The sequence below is a fragment of the Bubalus kerabau genome, chromosome 5 (genome assembly GCF_029407905.1).
Source record: "Bubalus kerabau isolate K-KA32 ecotype Philippines breed swamp buffalo chromosome 5, PCC_UOA_SB_1v2, whole genome shotgun sequence".
Classification (NCBI taxonomy): domain Eukaryota; kingdom Metazoa; phylum Chordata; class Mammalia; order Artiodactyla; family Bovidae; genus Bubalus; species Bubalus kerabau.
Window position 1 is genome coordinate 135,582,905 of NC_073628.1, and position 14,784 is coordinate 135,597,688.

Consider the following 14,784-nt stretch of genomic DNA (forward strand, 5'->3'; position numbering starts at 1 on the left):
CATTTTGAGCTGACTTCAGTATATGGTGTAAGACTGTTGTTGTTCAGTCACTAAGTCATGTCCGACTCTTTGCGACCCCATGGACTGCAGCATGCCAGGCTTCCCTGTCCTTCACTATCCCCCAGAGTTTGTTCAAACTCATGCCCATTGAGTCAGTGATGCTATCCAACTATCTCATCCTCTGTTGCTCCGTTCTCCTCCTGCCCTCAGTCCTTCCCAGCATCAGGGTCTTTTCCAGAGTTAGCTGTTCCCAGCAGGTGGCCAAAATACTGGAGCTTCAGCATCAGTCCTTCCAATGAATATTCAGGACTAATTTCCTTTAGGATTGACTGGTTGGATCTCCTTGCAGTCCAAGGGACTCTTAAGAGTCTTCTCCAACACCACAGTTCAAAAGCATCAATTCTTTGGCACTCAGCCTTCTTTATGGTCCAGCTCTCACATCCATATATGACCACTGGAGATAGCCTTGACTAGATGGACCTCTGTTGGCAAAGTGATGTCTCTGCTTTTGAATATGTTGTCTAAGTCTGTCATAGCTTCTCTTTCAAGGAGCAAGCGTCTTTTAATTTCACGGCTGCAGTCACAGTCCACAGTGATTCTGAAGCCCAAGAAAATCACTGTTTCCATTTTCCCCCCATCTACTTGCCATGAAGTAATGGGACTGGATGCCATGACTTTAAGTAAGCTTTTTGAATGCTGAGTTTTAAGCCAGCTTTTTCACTCTCCTCTTTCACCTTCATCAAGAGGCTCTCTAGTTCCTCTTCACTTTCTGCCATTAGGGTGGTATCATCTGCATATCTGAGGTTACTGATATTTCTCTCAGCAGTCTTGATTCCAGTTTGTGATTCATCCAGCCTGGCATTTCGCATGATGTACTCTGCATATAAGTTAAATAAGCAGTGTGTAAGATAAGGGTCCAGATTTTCAAATACAATTTACTGCAGAGCCTGTCCTCCCCCCGTGTGTGTTCTTGGCTCCTCTGTCATCAAGTAATTGGCCTCAGAAGTGCAGGTGTACAGCTGGGCTCTCTATTCTGCTCCATGATCTTTGGGTCTGTTTTTAATGCCAATACCATCCTATTTTGATTACTATCACTTTGTAATACAGTTTAAAATCAAGAACTGTGATACCATACAAATTCTGGAATTGTTTGTTCTATTTATGTAAAAAATGCCATTGGAATTTTGAGCGGGACTACACTGAATCTGTAGATTGCTTTCGGTAGTTTGGACATTTAAATAATGTTCATTATTTCCATCTATGAACATGAAATATCTATTAGTTTATGTCTTCAATTTCTTTCCTTGATGTCTTATAGCTTTCTGTGTATAGATCTTTCATCTTGGTGACTTATGTTTATTCTTAGATATTTTATTGTTTTTGATGCAACTATTTTTAAAAATTTCTCTGATAGCTCATTATTATTTTCTTTTCTAACTGCTCTGCTCAGGAATTCAGTACTATGTTGAGAAGGAGTGGTCAGAGTGGGTACCCTTACCTTGCTCTTGATCTTAAGAGGAAAAGCTTTCAGCCGTTCACTGCTGAACATATTAGCTTGGGGGGGAGGGGGAAGGTTGTCATATGTGGCCTTTATTGTGTTGAGATGTGTTCCTTCTACGTGCTTTGTTGAAAGCTTTTGTCATGAAAGGGTACTGAATTTTGTCAAGTGCTTTTTCTGCATCTTTTGAGATATTCACATCTTTTACTTTTTCATTCTGTTAAGTGGGTATTTCATTTATTATTTAGTTTACGCATGCTGAGCCCTTTGCATCCCAGGGGTCACCCCGCTTGACGGCGGCGTGCTGCCCTTCACAGTGCCGCTGGGCCGAGTTTGCTGGTGCTGTGCTGAGGGCCACGCTCGTCAGGCACACTGGCCTGTTGTTTCTTTTCCTGTAGTGTCCTTGTTATCAGGGTAATGCTGGCCTAGAAAAATGAGTTTGGAAATGCTCTGTCCTCTTCGGTATTTGGAAGGAGTCTGAGACGGGCTGGCGTTTACTTTTCTTTGAACATTTGGCAGAGCTCACCGGTGGAGCCGTCTGGTCCTGGGCTTTTCCCGTGGCCGCTTTCTTGTTACTGACTCACGCTCCTCATCAGCTACTGGTCTGTTCAGATTTTCAAATTCTTCTTGTTCAGGTTTGCTAGGCTGTATGCTTCTAAGAATTTATGCATTTCTTCTAGGTTAACCAGTTTGTTGGCACGCACTTGCTCACCGTGGTCTCTCGTGAACCTTTGTCTTGCTGTGGTGTCAGTTGTCAAGTCTCCTGTTTCATCCGTATGAGGTGCTCTCTCTTCGTTTTAGTCTAGCTAGCTTGTCAATTGTGTTTATTTTTTCAAAATACCAGCTCTTACTCTCATCAAACTCTTTGAGCGTCTCTCTGGCCCCCACTCATCTGTCGCTGCTCTTGCCTTCCTCCTGCTGCCTCTGGGCTTCGTCTGTTCTCTTTTGAGCTCCTGAGGAAGAAAGTGAGGTTGTTTGAGATTGTTTTTTCTTTTTTTTGCTTTAATGTAAGTGTTCCTTTGTTAGAACTCCTTGTTTTGTATCCTGTAAGTTTTGGTACATTGTATTTCCATTGTCATGTGTTTCAAGACATGTTTGGATTTCTCTTTTAATTTTTCCTTTGACCCATGGGTTGTTCAGAAAAGTACTGTTTGATTTCCATGTATCTTTGATTTTTCTAGTTTTCCTACTGTAACTAATTTCAAAAGTTTCCTCCACATGTGACTGGAAAAGACACTCGATATGATTTTCACCTTAGATTTACCAACTCTGGAGTCACGGCCTGTCCTGGAGCACACCCCACGCAAGCCTGGGAAGGAGGTGCGCTCAGCTGCTGCTGGATGAACTGCTCAGTAGGTCTGCTGGGTCCATCTGGGGGAAAGTGTAGTTTAGGTCCAATGTTCCATTACTGATTTTCTGTTTGGACAGACACCCCCTGTAAAGGGGATGGAGTATAAATCTGCTGTTATTGTACTGCTGTCTGTCTCTCCTTTCAGGTATTACTATCTGCTGGGTGTACTTAGGTGCTCTGATGGCAGACGCACACACATTTGTGACCGTCCTAGTTTCCTGATGAATCAGCCCCCTTATAGTATAATGGGCTGCTTCGTGTTACAGCTTCTGAATTAAAGCCCACTTGCTGAAAAAAGCACAGATTCTCACTCTCTTCTGGTTTCCACATCACGTGGAGCATCTTTCCTCCTCTACTTTCAGCCTGTGTGTCTTAAGACCTGTAGCCTCAACTGGTTCTTTCTTCTAATCCATTCAGCTAATTTGACTTTTAATTGGAGAATTTAGTCCATTTATATTTAAGATAACTTTTGATAAGTAAGCCCAGTTTACTAACTGCCATTTTATTAATTGTTTGCTGGCTCTCCTGTGGTCCCCTGTTCCCCACTGCCCCTCTGGCTGTCTTCCTCTGTGAATGGTGATCTTCCAAGGAGAAATGCTTTCCTTCTTTTCTCTTTATTGTTTGTGCGTCTATCACAGACTTTGCTTTGTGGTCACCATAAAGCATTGTACAGATATAAAGAAAACTCTACTCCTTTACTTCCATCCATTAATGTCTCTGATATCACAATTTAACCTTTTTTATACTGTGTATTCGTTATAATGAGGACTTCCCTGGTGGGTCAGACAATAAAGCATCTGCCTACAATGCGGGAGACCTGGGTTCATTTAGCTGGTTATTCTTTCATATTTTACCCTTTATACTAGAGTCAGGTGGTTAACACCATCATATCACAGTATTAGAGTATTCTGAATCAATAATATACATACCTGTAGCAATACATTATATATTTTCACATTAGTAATATGCTTCTTTTCATTTCAGCTTGAAGAATTTCCAGTGTTTCTTGTAAGGCAGGTCTAGTGGTGAAGAACTCCTATGGCTTTGTTTGTCTTGGAAAGTCTTCATCTAGTCTTCACTTCTGAAGAACAGCTTTGCTAGGTAAAGTATTCTTGGTTGGCAGCTTTTTCATTCAGCACCTAGAATGTATTATTCCACTGTCTCTTGGCCTGCAAAGTTTCTGCTGAGAAATCTGTTGCTGGCCTTATGGGACCTTCCTTGTATGAGCAAAAGGTTTTTGCTTCTTAATGCTTTGAAAATTCTGTCTTTGATTTTAGATAGTTTTATTATACCATTTGATTCAAATGGCGTCTATTTGAAACGAATGGATCATTTACTGGATAACCAGAGAAGGCAATGGCAACCCACTCCAGGAAAATCCCATGGGTGGAGGAGCCTGGTAGGCTGCAGTCCATGGGGTCAGGACGAGTAGAAGACGACTGAGCAACTTCACTTTCACTTTTCACTTTCATGCATTGGGGAAGGAAATGGCAACCCACTCCAGTGTTCTTGCCTGGAGAATCCCAGGGATGGCGGGGCCTGGTGGGCTGCCGTCTATGGGGTCGCACAGAGTCGGACACGACTGAAGCGACTTAGGAGCAGTAGCAGCATTATACTGTGTCTTGAAGATCACCTTGGACTGAAATTTTGGGGTGAAGTATATTAGCTTTATGACTAGGAGGTGCAAATCTCCCCTCAGATTTGGGAAGTTCTCATGCATCATTTCTTTAAAAAGGTCTCTTCCCTTTCTTCTGGGGCTCCAATCATGCATCTACTATTTCTCCTAAAGGCACCACTGGGTTCACATTTCCTCCTTGGTTTTCATTCTTTATTCTCTGTCATCCTCTGACTGGATAATTTCAAAGGCCCCATCTTCTATTTCACAGACCTCTTCTACTTGATTCATTCTGCTACTGATGCTTTCTATGGTATCCTTCAGCTCCAGAATTCATTTGTTATTTTTTATGATTTCTCTCTCTTGGTTGAATTTCTCATTTTGTCTGTGAGTTGTTTTTCTGATTTCATTGAGTTGTGTTTTTGTGCTTTTCTGCAGTTAATTGAACTGCTTAAAATGATATTTTGAATTCTTTATCAGATGAATCACAGATCTCCATGTCTCTGGGGCTGGTTCCTGGAGAACGACTGTGTTTCTTTTCTGATGCCATGCTTTCTTGGTTTTTCAGGTTCCTGCATGTCTTTCATTGCAGTCTTCGCATCAGAGGTAGCAGTCAGCTCCTTCAGGCTGTAGTGACCAGCCTCTTACAAGTGTCCGGTCCTGAATTTCTCGCCCTGGTGCCGGGCTGGAGCATCCACTGGGCTGTGGACTTCAACAAAGGCTCCCCCATCTGTGGGTAGCTGTCTCAGTCAGTGTTCTTCAGGAGTTCCTGGACCACTCCTCGATCCAGAGCTGGGACAGTCTGTGCTGCTATAACCTGAAACACAGGTTGGTGAGATTCCCCCTGGCTGCTTGGTGTACGGTGATGATGACAGAACCAAGTCAAATAGGACCATAGCCAGGACTGTGGTTGGCAAATCAGCAGTCAGGATGTGAGCCTATCTTCTCCAAACAGCTCTCTTGTCCTCAGGCGGCTCTGACTTGGACAGATGCCAAACTGTGGGTGCAGGAGGGATAGAGCGAGGGCCCCTTGTTCAGACTCCTCTGACAGCCTGCACCCTAGTGCCCTCTGAGGACACACAACGATGCCCAGCGTCTCAATCTGCTTCAGAAGGTCAGGAGGCAGTGCAGGCGGGTGGAAGAGAAACTGTGTTTTTAGGGTTTCAAGCAATTCTTAGGACTCAACTGAGGCTCTCAGATTTGGACTTGAAAACACCCCTGCAAACACCAATGCCTCTCTGGTCTGAGGAGGAGCACAAATAAAGGACTACCTGAGCCACGAGCTGTGAGAAAGGTCCAAAACTGGGGAAAACATGCACAGTTTCCAGGCCATATTATCCCAAGTTTGGTTTCTAGCACAGATACCATCAGTCAAGCAGGCAGGCTGGGCTCTCAGCCCGCTTCTATGCTATGCTCCACTACTGTGCAGCCCCAGGCAAGTCAGGTCCCTCTCAGAGCCCAGGTTCGGCCCCTCTGTGGGGGAGGGAGCGGTCCAGATGGTCCCAGAACTGGACTGATTTGAAAAGGAAAGAGGAGTAAAAACAGGACACATCTGGGACTCACAGAAGCCCTGTCCTGCCAACATTCATTCTGCAGGAGATCTTCGTCAGAAATTTCCGAGTGACACAGTGAACAGGTAACTGCTGTTTGGGACTTCTACCCTGAGCAACTTTCTCTTAAGACAGGTCTGCTTGCTCTAAGGTGGCATACTCACCCCCAGATGGCTCTCACTGCGGAGATTCGAACTGATGGGGGTTGTGTCTCATGAAGACCACTAACCGTTGCCTGAAGAAACTGCTGGATCAATTCAGGGGACATAGCAACAGTAAAGCGACTGGCAGCCCAGAGGGCCCGGCCCAGGAGGAAAGGAGACACTGGGGAGGAGAGAGAGCAGTCAGGGGCAGGGCACGGCACACTCCAGCTACGCGCCCCTCCTCCCAACCCCCACGCCTCGGCGTGCTGCAACAGGGGCACTGCCTCACACACACACAGCTCATCAACAGGAGCAGGAGGACTGGAAAAGACAGAAGCAAATGTGTGACCTATGGCACAGAACCTAAAGCAGTCTCCCAGATTCCCAAGGTACATTCTGAACATTCCTAGACTAAAAAGACATCCTAGCCCTGACCCCACCCCAGCTCTCGCCATTCCTCATGCACTGCTAACCAGCTCTCTTGAAGCTTCTCCATGGCCAGGTTTTCCCTACTCTTGGACCAACTGGAATATTACAAATTACATCTCTATCATTCTCTTATTTAAAATGTCAATAAATTCCACAGCTTACCAAATAAAGTCCCTTGGATCAGTGCCTCTGGCATCACCTCCAATTCCTCTCTGTGCCTCCAGACTCAGGCATGCAGCCCACCCTAGCTGTCATCTTATGTTGCCATTTCTGTGCTTGGCTTTTAAGCCAACACACTCACCTCTCCTTGCATTATCTAACTGATCTCTTGGGCTGAAGTAATCCTAATTGTCTCTGAGCCACTTTAATCTCACGTCATCAGCTTTCTAACATGAACTATATATATATATATATATATTGAAATATACATATACTGATATTCCAGCCACGGGGATAAGGATTCCTATGCCCTGCCTGTTATTGGGATATTTGAGAATAGAGACTATACTTATTTAGCTGTCACAGGGCTTAACCTTGTTACCTGTACAATAAACATTAGTTGACGGGACCTATTCAACAGAACCTACCAAACTGTGCCAGATAATTACATAATAAATCACATAACGGAGAGTAACAATTCTCAAAATATGGTCCTAGAACTTACAAAAGTGAAACATTTTTGTAGCAAAACTAAGACAACGCTCGACTGTTTCAGTCTCACTCCCTGTGGAGTACACAGTGGTTTTCCAAAGGTTACATGACGTGTCACCAGGGCTCTGACAGCTAATGGGATGTATGCTTGCAATTCTTATGTTCTGAAAGCTTCTCAGTTTTAATTTCTAGTATGTTAAATACTGTCACATGTGACAAAAAAATCTCCTTGGGGTCACTGATAATTTTTAAAGGTGTAGAGGGGTCCCGGGACCAAAGAGTTTGAGAATGGCTCATATAGAAAAGCTTCGCTATGGCAAATTCTGGAAACAATATGCTGGTGGGTGTGAGAGACTCAGCACTGCCACCAGCGTGTAATCACACTGCGCGTCAGGGGCCAGGCGCTGCGGGATGGAGGGCGTGTGACAAGCTTCCACGCGCACACGTACATTCCAGCAGAAGAGACAGAAACATTCACCAAGCTCAACAGACTGCACACGTGGTAACTGCAGAACAAAAAGGAGTCTCCTCAGTGGGTCTGAGATCACGACGCTCAACTGCTTAGTTCTATGACCTGTGACTCAGAATGAGAGAGGACCTAATTACCTCATTAGAGACAGCGGGGAAGAGTCTCCAATGGCTTAAGCTAACCAAAGGGCGAACTTAGGACAAGGACACAGGACAGTGCACTGGCATGGCAGGAGCAATGAGGGACCCACGACTTAGGCTCAGAGAGGAAGCCGAGACTGAGCTGGGGTGTGGCTCTCAGGAGGCTGCTGTCCTGCGGCCACAGCCCTGTGCCCTGAGGAATGGGCTCCATGCAGTCGAGGCGATTCCTTTTAGGGCTAGCAGTGATCACGGACGTGAGAACAGAACACTTTAATTATCTAGTTAGAATAGTTTTAGAGAGAACAGATAGTTTGAGAAAACTGACGGGAAGCAAACAGAGAGGATGAGCCTGACACAGACTGCCTGAGGGTACAGGGGGCTCTGCATTTACAACTCCTGCCAGAGTGCTCCCTGCACAGCAGCCACACTTGCGTCCTGTTCAGACGCCAAACACCACCCCAGGCAGTGGGCGTGAACCCGGGGGGCAGACGTGGGAGAGTGGCAAGGAATGAGCAGTGAGGCCGCCCCAGACTCAGAGCTCCTGACATCTGAGGCAAGGTCCCTGGGCAGTGCAGAGTTAAAGGAGCCCCAGCTCCAGGCTGCAGGAAGAATTCCACCCCAAGGTTTACCTAAGTGAACAACAGAGCTGAGACCCCCAGAATCCTGCTGTGCTGAAACACACCTGAGAGGTTGAGGTCTGCAAGGACGACGCCGGTCAGGAAGCCGTGCATGTCGAAGGGGATCCTGCCGCTCTTCACGCTGTCGGTGACGATGGACTTCACCGAGCCCAGGGCCAGCATGCAGGCCTCGTGGACCTTCCACCTGCCAAAGGGACCCCATGGCCAGAGGGAAAGGCACTTCAGCAAGCCTGATCCTGAAGGGCACTGAGCTACTCTTCCAATCTAAGCCTATATCTGAAAACAGTATAATTTAACAGTAACAGGTTTTTCTAACTAAAAACAAAGCAAAAGCCCTTCCTTTCCAGGCTTTTTAAAAAGGAATAAAATAAAAGCATTGAACCAACTATTTTAAGGAAAAACTGCTTTAGAACAGGTGATTCAAAGCCAGGATGCCTGCCCTTACCCGCCGCCCAGAGGGTGCCCCCACGAGGTGGCCCGCTGCCCCCTCTCACCAGTGCTCGGCACCGTTGCTCTTGGTCTGCTCAGCCTCCTGTAAGTGCCGAGCGGCCGCGGCGGCCAATGCGGCCGCGCTCTCATTCTGGAAATCAGAGGCCACAGCCTAGGATGAGAGGAGAGGTGCCAACGAATATTTCTGTGCAAATTAAAACCATAAACTGCATTGCTGTGCATGTGGCTAATGTGATTAGATACATTCATAATGCAATCCCGAGCTGCGTGAAGGTCTCTAAGTTAAAGCAGCACCCGTCTCTGCAGAGGCTGAGCTCTCTAAAGCTTACAGAATGGATGGCTACATTCTGCAGAGCATCAGGGGTCAATGAGAGACACAGCTGTGGACAGCAACGGACCAGGTATTTATCTCTGGGAGGTCAACTTGGAAAAGCAAGGCTAATCTACTAAGTGACATGCCGTGGCCCTCCTGAGGTGCCTTAGAAACACCAAAGGACAACGGATTGCCCACCAACAATGAAACGGGAATAAGTGTATCACCAGACAGGCAGCAGCTTCTCCACAGACCTCAGGTAGAGACAGCTCTGTGCTCCGGTCAGAGCCACAGGAGACGGGCAGCCACCGGGACGTTCACCTTGCAGCAATCGAAGCTTTTCAAATCTGCCAGCCTCTAGTCTGTGCTACACACAGACCCTTGCTGAAGACTGAACTAAACCGAAGAGTTCCTGATTCAAACACCCTCTCCCATTAGAACACGCCCTGCACAATTCTTTCATCAATATTGGCATGTAAATCAGAACCAGACCAAGGACTTTAGAATTCCTGCATCTCAGACTTCACTTGAGATGCTCTGTGTTAGTTGCTCAGTCACCTCTGACTCTTTGTGACCCCATGGACTGTGGCCCACTAGGCTCCTCCGTCCATGGAATTCTCCAGGCAAGAAGACTGGAATGGGTTGCCATTCCCTTCTCAGGGGATCTTCCTGACCCAGGGATTGAACCCAGGCCTCCTGCGGGCTTGCAGGCAGATTCTTTACCATCTGAGCTGCTCTGTTACCCACCCCAGTCTAAGGTAAAGCTGCCCAAAACCAGTGCTGAGCAAAGGCTCGAGGGAGGTCTAGAACAAAGAGGAGAAGCCGACGCCGTCAGGACCCCGGTGACCGGGCATCGGGGCAGCCCTCTCACCAGCAGCAGGTCCTGGGCCGCGATCCTGACGGTGTAGGAGAAGGTATCGTCGTCCTCGTCTTCCACAAACTGCTGGGGGTTGGCGGTCCACACTTTGATCTGAAAGAACGATGCAGTCAGCTCTGTGAGGCTCCCTCTTCACGGGAAGATTCCAACCTTCTGTTTTTATCTTGAACAGAATGCTACTCTTTCTGATGCAAAGAAGTAAACCCTTTTACCAAGCCACGCAGCTACGGCCGCTGTGGAAGGCGGCTGACTGCCGGCCCCTCCTACTGCCAGTCGGCTGTGACCCCAACAGGCCGATTTGCTGAGTCTAGTGGGTCTGATGGAAATCCAAGGTGAAAATCACGTCAATTCCTAGGACACAGTGGCATTACCATATTTTTAACGCTCTCTTCTGGTCTAATGACTCTCTGACCAGGCTAAGGATCTGAACGCTGTGTCTCACTATCTACAGAGAAAGACCAGGCTCTTCTTGCTATCACGCCCTTGGTTAGGGGTCCCCTACAGATACCAAAGTGGGAGTATTCTACAAGTCCAACTACCTACCACAGAAGCCGATAAACCCTAGCACCCAGGGACTTGGCAAGATGATGTGAATGAAATCACAGCTTTCCTAGAACTTCCGGGCATGCTGCTCTTCAGGCGTCAGTTTTAGGGATTAGCAGACGCCGGGCCCAGGCCCCGCACTGAGGCTGCACTGCACTTGCGTGCCGCTCGCTGAGAGGCCGGTACCTGCTCCTCGGTGATCTGCATGTAGAGGATGATGTAGTAGATCAACTCAGGCAGGGCCTTCTTGACAGTGCTTTTGAATTTGCTGTTTTCCAGGAGAGCGTGGACAAACTCAAAAATGCTAAAGACGAGGTTTTCAAAGCCCAGGACTTCACCTACAGGAAGCACGTGAGAGAAGCTCTTAGTGGCAAGAAGACAGAAAGATGCACAGATGCTGGGAAGATCTACACCACCTCTGTGAGAGGGGTCAGTTAAAGCACTCGCGGGAATGGAAGAGGCCCGGGGGGTCAAAGAAGGGAATTTCAGGTACTAGGCACTCTTTGGTTTTTCCAGCACAAAAAAACAGGGAATTCCCTGGTGGCCCAGTGGTTAGGACTTTGGGCTTTCACTGCTGAGGGCCTGGGTTCAATCCCTCGTTGGGGAATTAAGATCCTGGAAGTCACGCAGTGGAACCAAAAGAAAGAAAGAAGAATCTGAAACACTGAATATATTTTCCACTGAGAAATTCCATGATTTCATAAGACTTATGCAAATGCTGACGAGGAACAGATGACAGATTTTCAATTTTTGTTTCCCCACATCTAATCCACTGACAGGAAACTCAATGAGAACATTCTCAAGAGAGCAAAGCCTCTAATTTCCTGCCTTTGTCCTGGCTCTTCCTGGCTCCCTTCTCCACTACGAGGTATATGACCAAATGCGCTACATACCATCGGAGTCCACAGGGTCCTCTACTTCCTCTGTGTAGTTGACTTCTGTCCTCACGTAAGTATGATGAAGAGTAAAGAAACAGAATTTGCAGTCTGCTTTGCACACATTCTACAAGGGGACATGACACACTCCAACACTACGGGTAGATACTTTAAGAAAGCGGAACCACGTGAATGTGAGGCCCGAGGTTCTAGACCCCCAACTATAGGGGTGGCAGGTCCCTGCCCTCTCCCAGAAAGGATATAAGGCTGCACTTTCAGTCAGGGTGTTCCAAACAATGGGCAGAATTTGCTGCATGGAGGACACCATGTGCTTTGGGAAGTTTTTCACCAGGGCTGTCACTGCCTGAGAAGTTATAGGAAAAAACCCGAGAGTTACAAGAGAAATGGGAGAAAAATTACTGGTGTCAGACCACCCTGCAGACTCCCAGCACCCCCAACAGCAAGCACTCACCTTCAGGACCTCCATCTTGAACCCACTGTCTGACGTGGGACCGTCTGGGATCTGCAGGGCCTGGACAAAGGCCTCTGTGAACTGCTGCACCACAGGAAAAATCAGGACTTTGGCTGCACCCTGAAGGCAGAAATTACAATCAGTCCTGGACTCAGCCCCAATCTATGGCATCCAGGCACATGGCACCTCCAGACCCTCCAGGCTCAGGCCCTCGTCAGAAGGGTGTGGCCACACGGTCACTGGAGGTGTCCCCAGGGTCTGCTGTGTCCTTATTCAACACTGGCGGCTCCTCACCAGGAGCTTCTTCAAACCACTCCTGATCCCAGGGACTGGTATTTCTTAGCTAGGCTGGTCCCACACAGGAGGCAATGAAAGCACAATAAAGCCCCGGGTGCCAGCTAGCGCGAAAAGGATGCAGGACAAGACACCAGGAAAAGACAGACTCAAACGAAAGGAGACCCAGCTGCACATGGACGCTCACTGCATCAAAAGCACGGCTGCTGCGCCCAACACACCCCGCCAGCGTCCAGGGCAGGCCAGCGGCCACGACAGAGGCGCACTCACCTTCTCCAGCTCCTCCATGTTGCATATCATGTGGGCACAGGTGGTGAAGATCTCCACGGCTCGGGAGCGGGTTCGGATCCCATACACCTGGGAGCGAGTCACAGCAGGGCTGTGAGGCTAACGTGCGTGCACGTGTGACTCAACTGTGACCACTCAACCCTGACCTGGGACTGGATCCCCGAGAGACAGGAAATGTCTACCATTCCTGTCCAGGGCACAGATTTATTTAATCCACAGAATAAAAGGAAACACAATGTGAGAACTTACTAGAATCGACCTTGTATAGAGTCCCCTGTGGGCTAATCTGACTGAAAACATGAAGCTGGGTACACCTCGGAATCCCAACACAGTGTAGTGCTTTCAAAATACAGCCCCTGGCTAGGGATGGGGAGGAGCAGCGAGGCTGAAACATCCCCCAGTGAGCAGTCATCAACCCAACACATGCAGTAAGGCCCGTGGTGAGCACTGCGGGAGACTGTCCCCGACACGCGGCTGAGGGGGCAGGCGGGTGGGTGGCCCCAGAGGGGCCTGAGCAGCCCCACGGTGGCAGCTTGGAGCTCCAGCAGCCCCTCCGCTCTCCTCAGAGGCCTGGCCTCCCAGTCGCAAGGGAAGGGGCCGAGGCTCGTCAGACGCAGCCCTCGGTCAGCTCTTGTCTTCAGGTATGGGATCAGCAGCAGACACAACAGGCTCCCGAGAGCCAGGGCCGCTCTCGGCAATGGGAAGACCCTACCTCGGCCATGGTGAAGATCTTGTACATCTCTGGGAGGATGACGGGTGCAACTAGCGGCATCTGCGTGTCGGTGACTTCTCGAGTGAATTCTACAGAGAAGAAAGCAGGCAGTAAAAATAACACTGCTTTATAAAGACATTCGTCTGACAACTGCTGGACTGCTTTAGGGAGCACGCAGGGAAGACGCTGGCCAGGAGCCCTACCCTGGGGCAGGGAAGCGGCGTGAAGCATTTGTTAGAAGGGAAAGGAGCACTGCAGGGGAAAAGGAGCGCACACCAGACTGTGGAGAGCGCGCGGCCACTGGAGAACCTGGGCTCAGCCTGGCCTGTGCCCGGTGCCGGCACCTAGGCGCACCTGGGGGTGCCTCGCCGGGTTCCGCCTTCAGCACCTGCCCCCCTGAAGCCGCCGTGACACAGGTGAGACAGCCTGGGAGACACCAGGGTCCTGCTCCAGCCTACACATGGGGACAGCGGCGCTGACCAAGGTCAGGCTGCTGCTCAGAGGAAGAGCAAGGGGTCGCTACCCCGTCAGTCTGGCCATCGAACCAGACTTTCCCTTTACGTCCAAAACCTCACGAGGCACCGAGGCAGCAAGCTGAGCTCTGAAATGCATCACTGAAAGTGAAACACAGGACCCGAGCCCACGTCTGCTCACTTGTCTGCTGCTTAACCAACTGCATTTTGTACTCTGATGCTCATTCTTCAATTTACAGCCCTTCATGTAGTTAAGTCCAAAATAAGTTTTCTGAGGACACTCATCAAGTCAGAGAAAGTGCAGGACGCCAGCAGCTGCGTCTCCAAAGCGCTTTGAGACGGAAGAGGGAACCAAGGCCTGTGTGTCAGCGGGCTCAGCCGTGACAGCTGGGCCTGCACTGCCTTCCCAGTCAGCCCTGGTTCTCGTGGATGAACGGTGAGTTTAATGGGAAGCCTTGCAAAACCAGGCAGACAGAAGCAGGGCCTTGAACAGCCCCGACGAGCCCCTTCTCCTCCTGGCCTCCTGTCCACCCACAGCACCCTGCACCCTGCACACGCGCCTCAGTGGCCCCTAGAGCGCGGTCCAGCCTCACGGAGCAGCTCCCTGGTGTGAGGTGGCGCTCTCCACCCACGTCCGCTGCCTCCAGCACAGCAGCTTCCCCGCCAGCTCCTTCCCTGCGGCCTAGTGCAAAGTCATCTCACTGAGCAGACGCCCCAGCCACACAGCGAGGGCTCTGCAGTGAGACAACTCGGGGACACAGACAACCACCGTTTCCTCCAGGTTTTACAAGGAGCAGCTGAACTTTGTGTTGGCAGACAGGGAGGGAGTAGGCTTCCTTTCCTTAGCAGAAAACAGATCTGTTAATTGATATTTTGGCATCAAGAGGCTGTGAGTAAAGAATCCTAGAAAGCTCACTCCACAGAAGGGTAGGAGAGGCCACCTGAGAAGTAAGCCACACGGAGCAGCAGAGCCACGAGCAGGGAAGCCAGAGTCTGAGCAGAC

General features: G+C 49.0%; 1 protein-coding gene across 1 annotated transcript in view; it reads right to left on the bottom strand.

The window, feature by feature from the left end:
* Nucleotides 1–14,784, bottom strand: part of IPO9 (importin 9) — a 39,365-nt gene that overhangs the window by 11,997 nt on the left and 12,584 nt on the right. The window contains exons 5-14 of the mRNA XM_055583223.1: nucleotides 13,309–13,397; nucleotides 12,579–12,665; nucleotides 12,015–12,134; nucleotides 11,806–11,906; nucleotides 11,561–11,619; nucleotides 10,854–11,005; nucleotides 10,119–10,217; nucleotides 8,979–9,085; nucleotides 8,529–8,668; nucleotides 6,179–6,338 (exon numbers count right to left, since the gene is read on the bottom strand). Coding sequence (XP_055439198.1) covers nucleotides 6,179–6,338; nucleotides 8,529–8,668; nucleotides 8,979–9,085; nucleotides 10,119–10,217; nucleotides 10,854–11,005; nucleotides 11,561–11,619; nucleotides 11,806–11,906; nucleotides 12,015–12,134; nucleotides 12,579–12,665; nucleotides 13,309–13,397 — 1,114 coding nt within the window. The remainder of the gene's footprint in view (nucleotides 1–6,178; nucleotides 6,339–8,528; nucleotides 8,669–8,978; nucleotides 9,086–10,118; nucleotides 10,218–10,853; nucleotides 11,006–11,560; nucleotides 11,620–11,805; nucleotides 11,907–12,014; nucleotides 12,135–12,578; nucleotides 12,666–13,308; nucleotides 13,398–14,784) is intronic.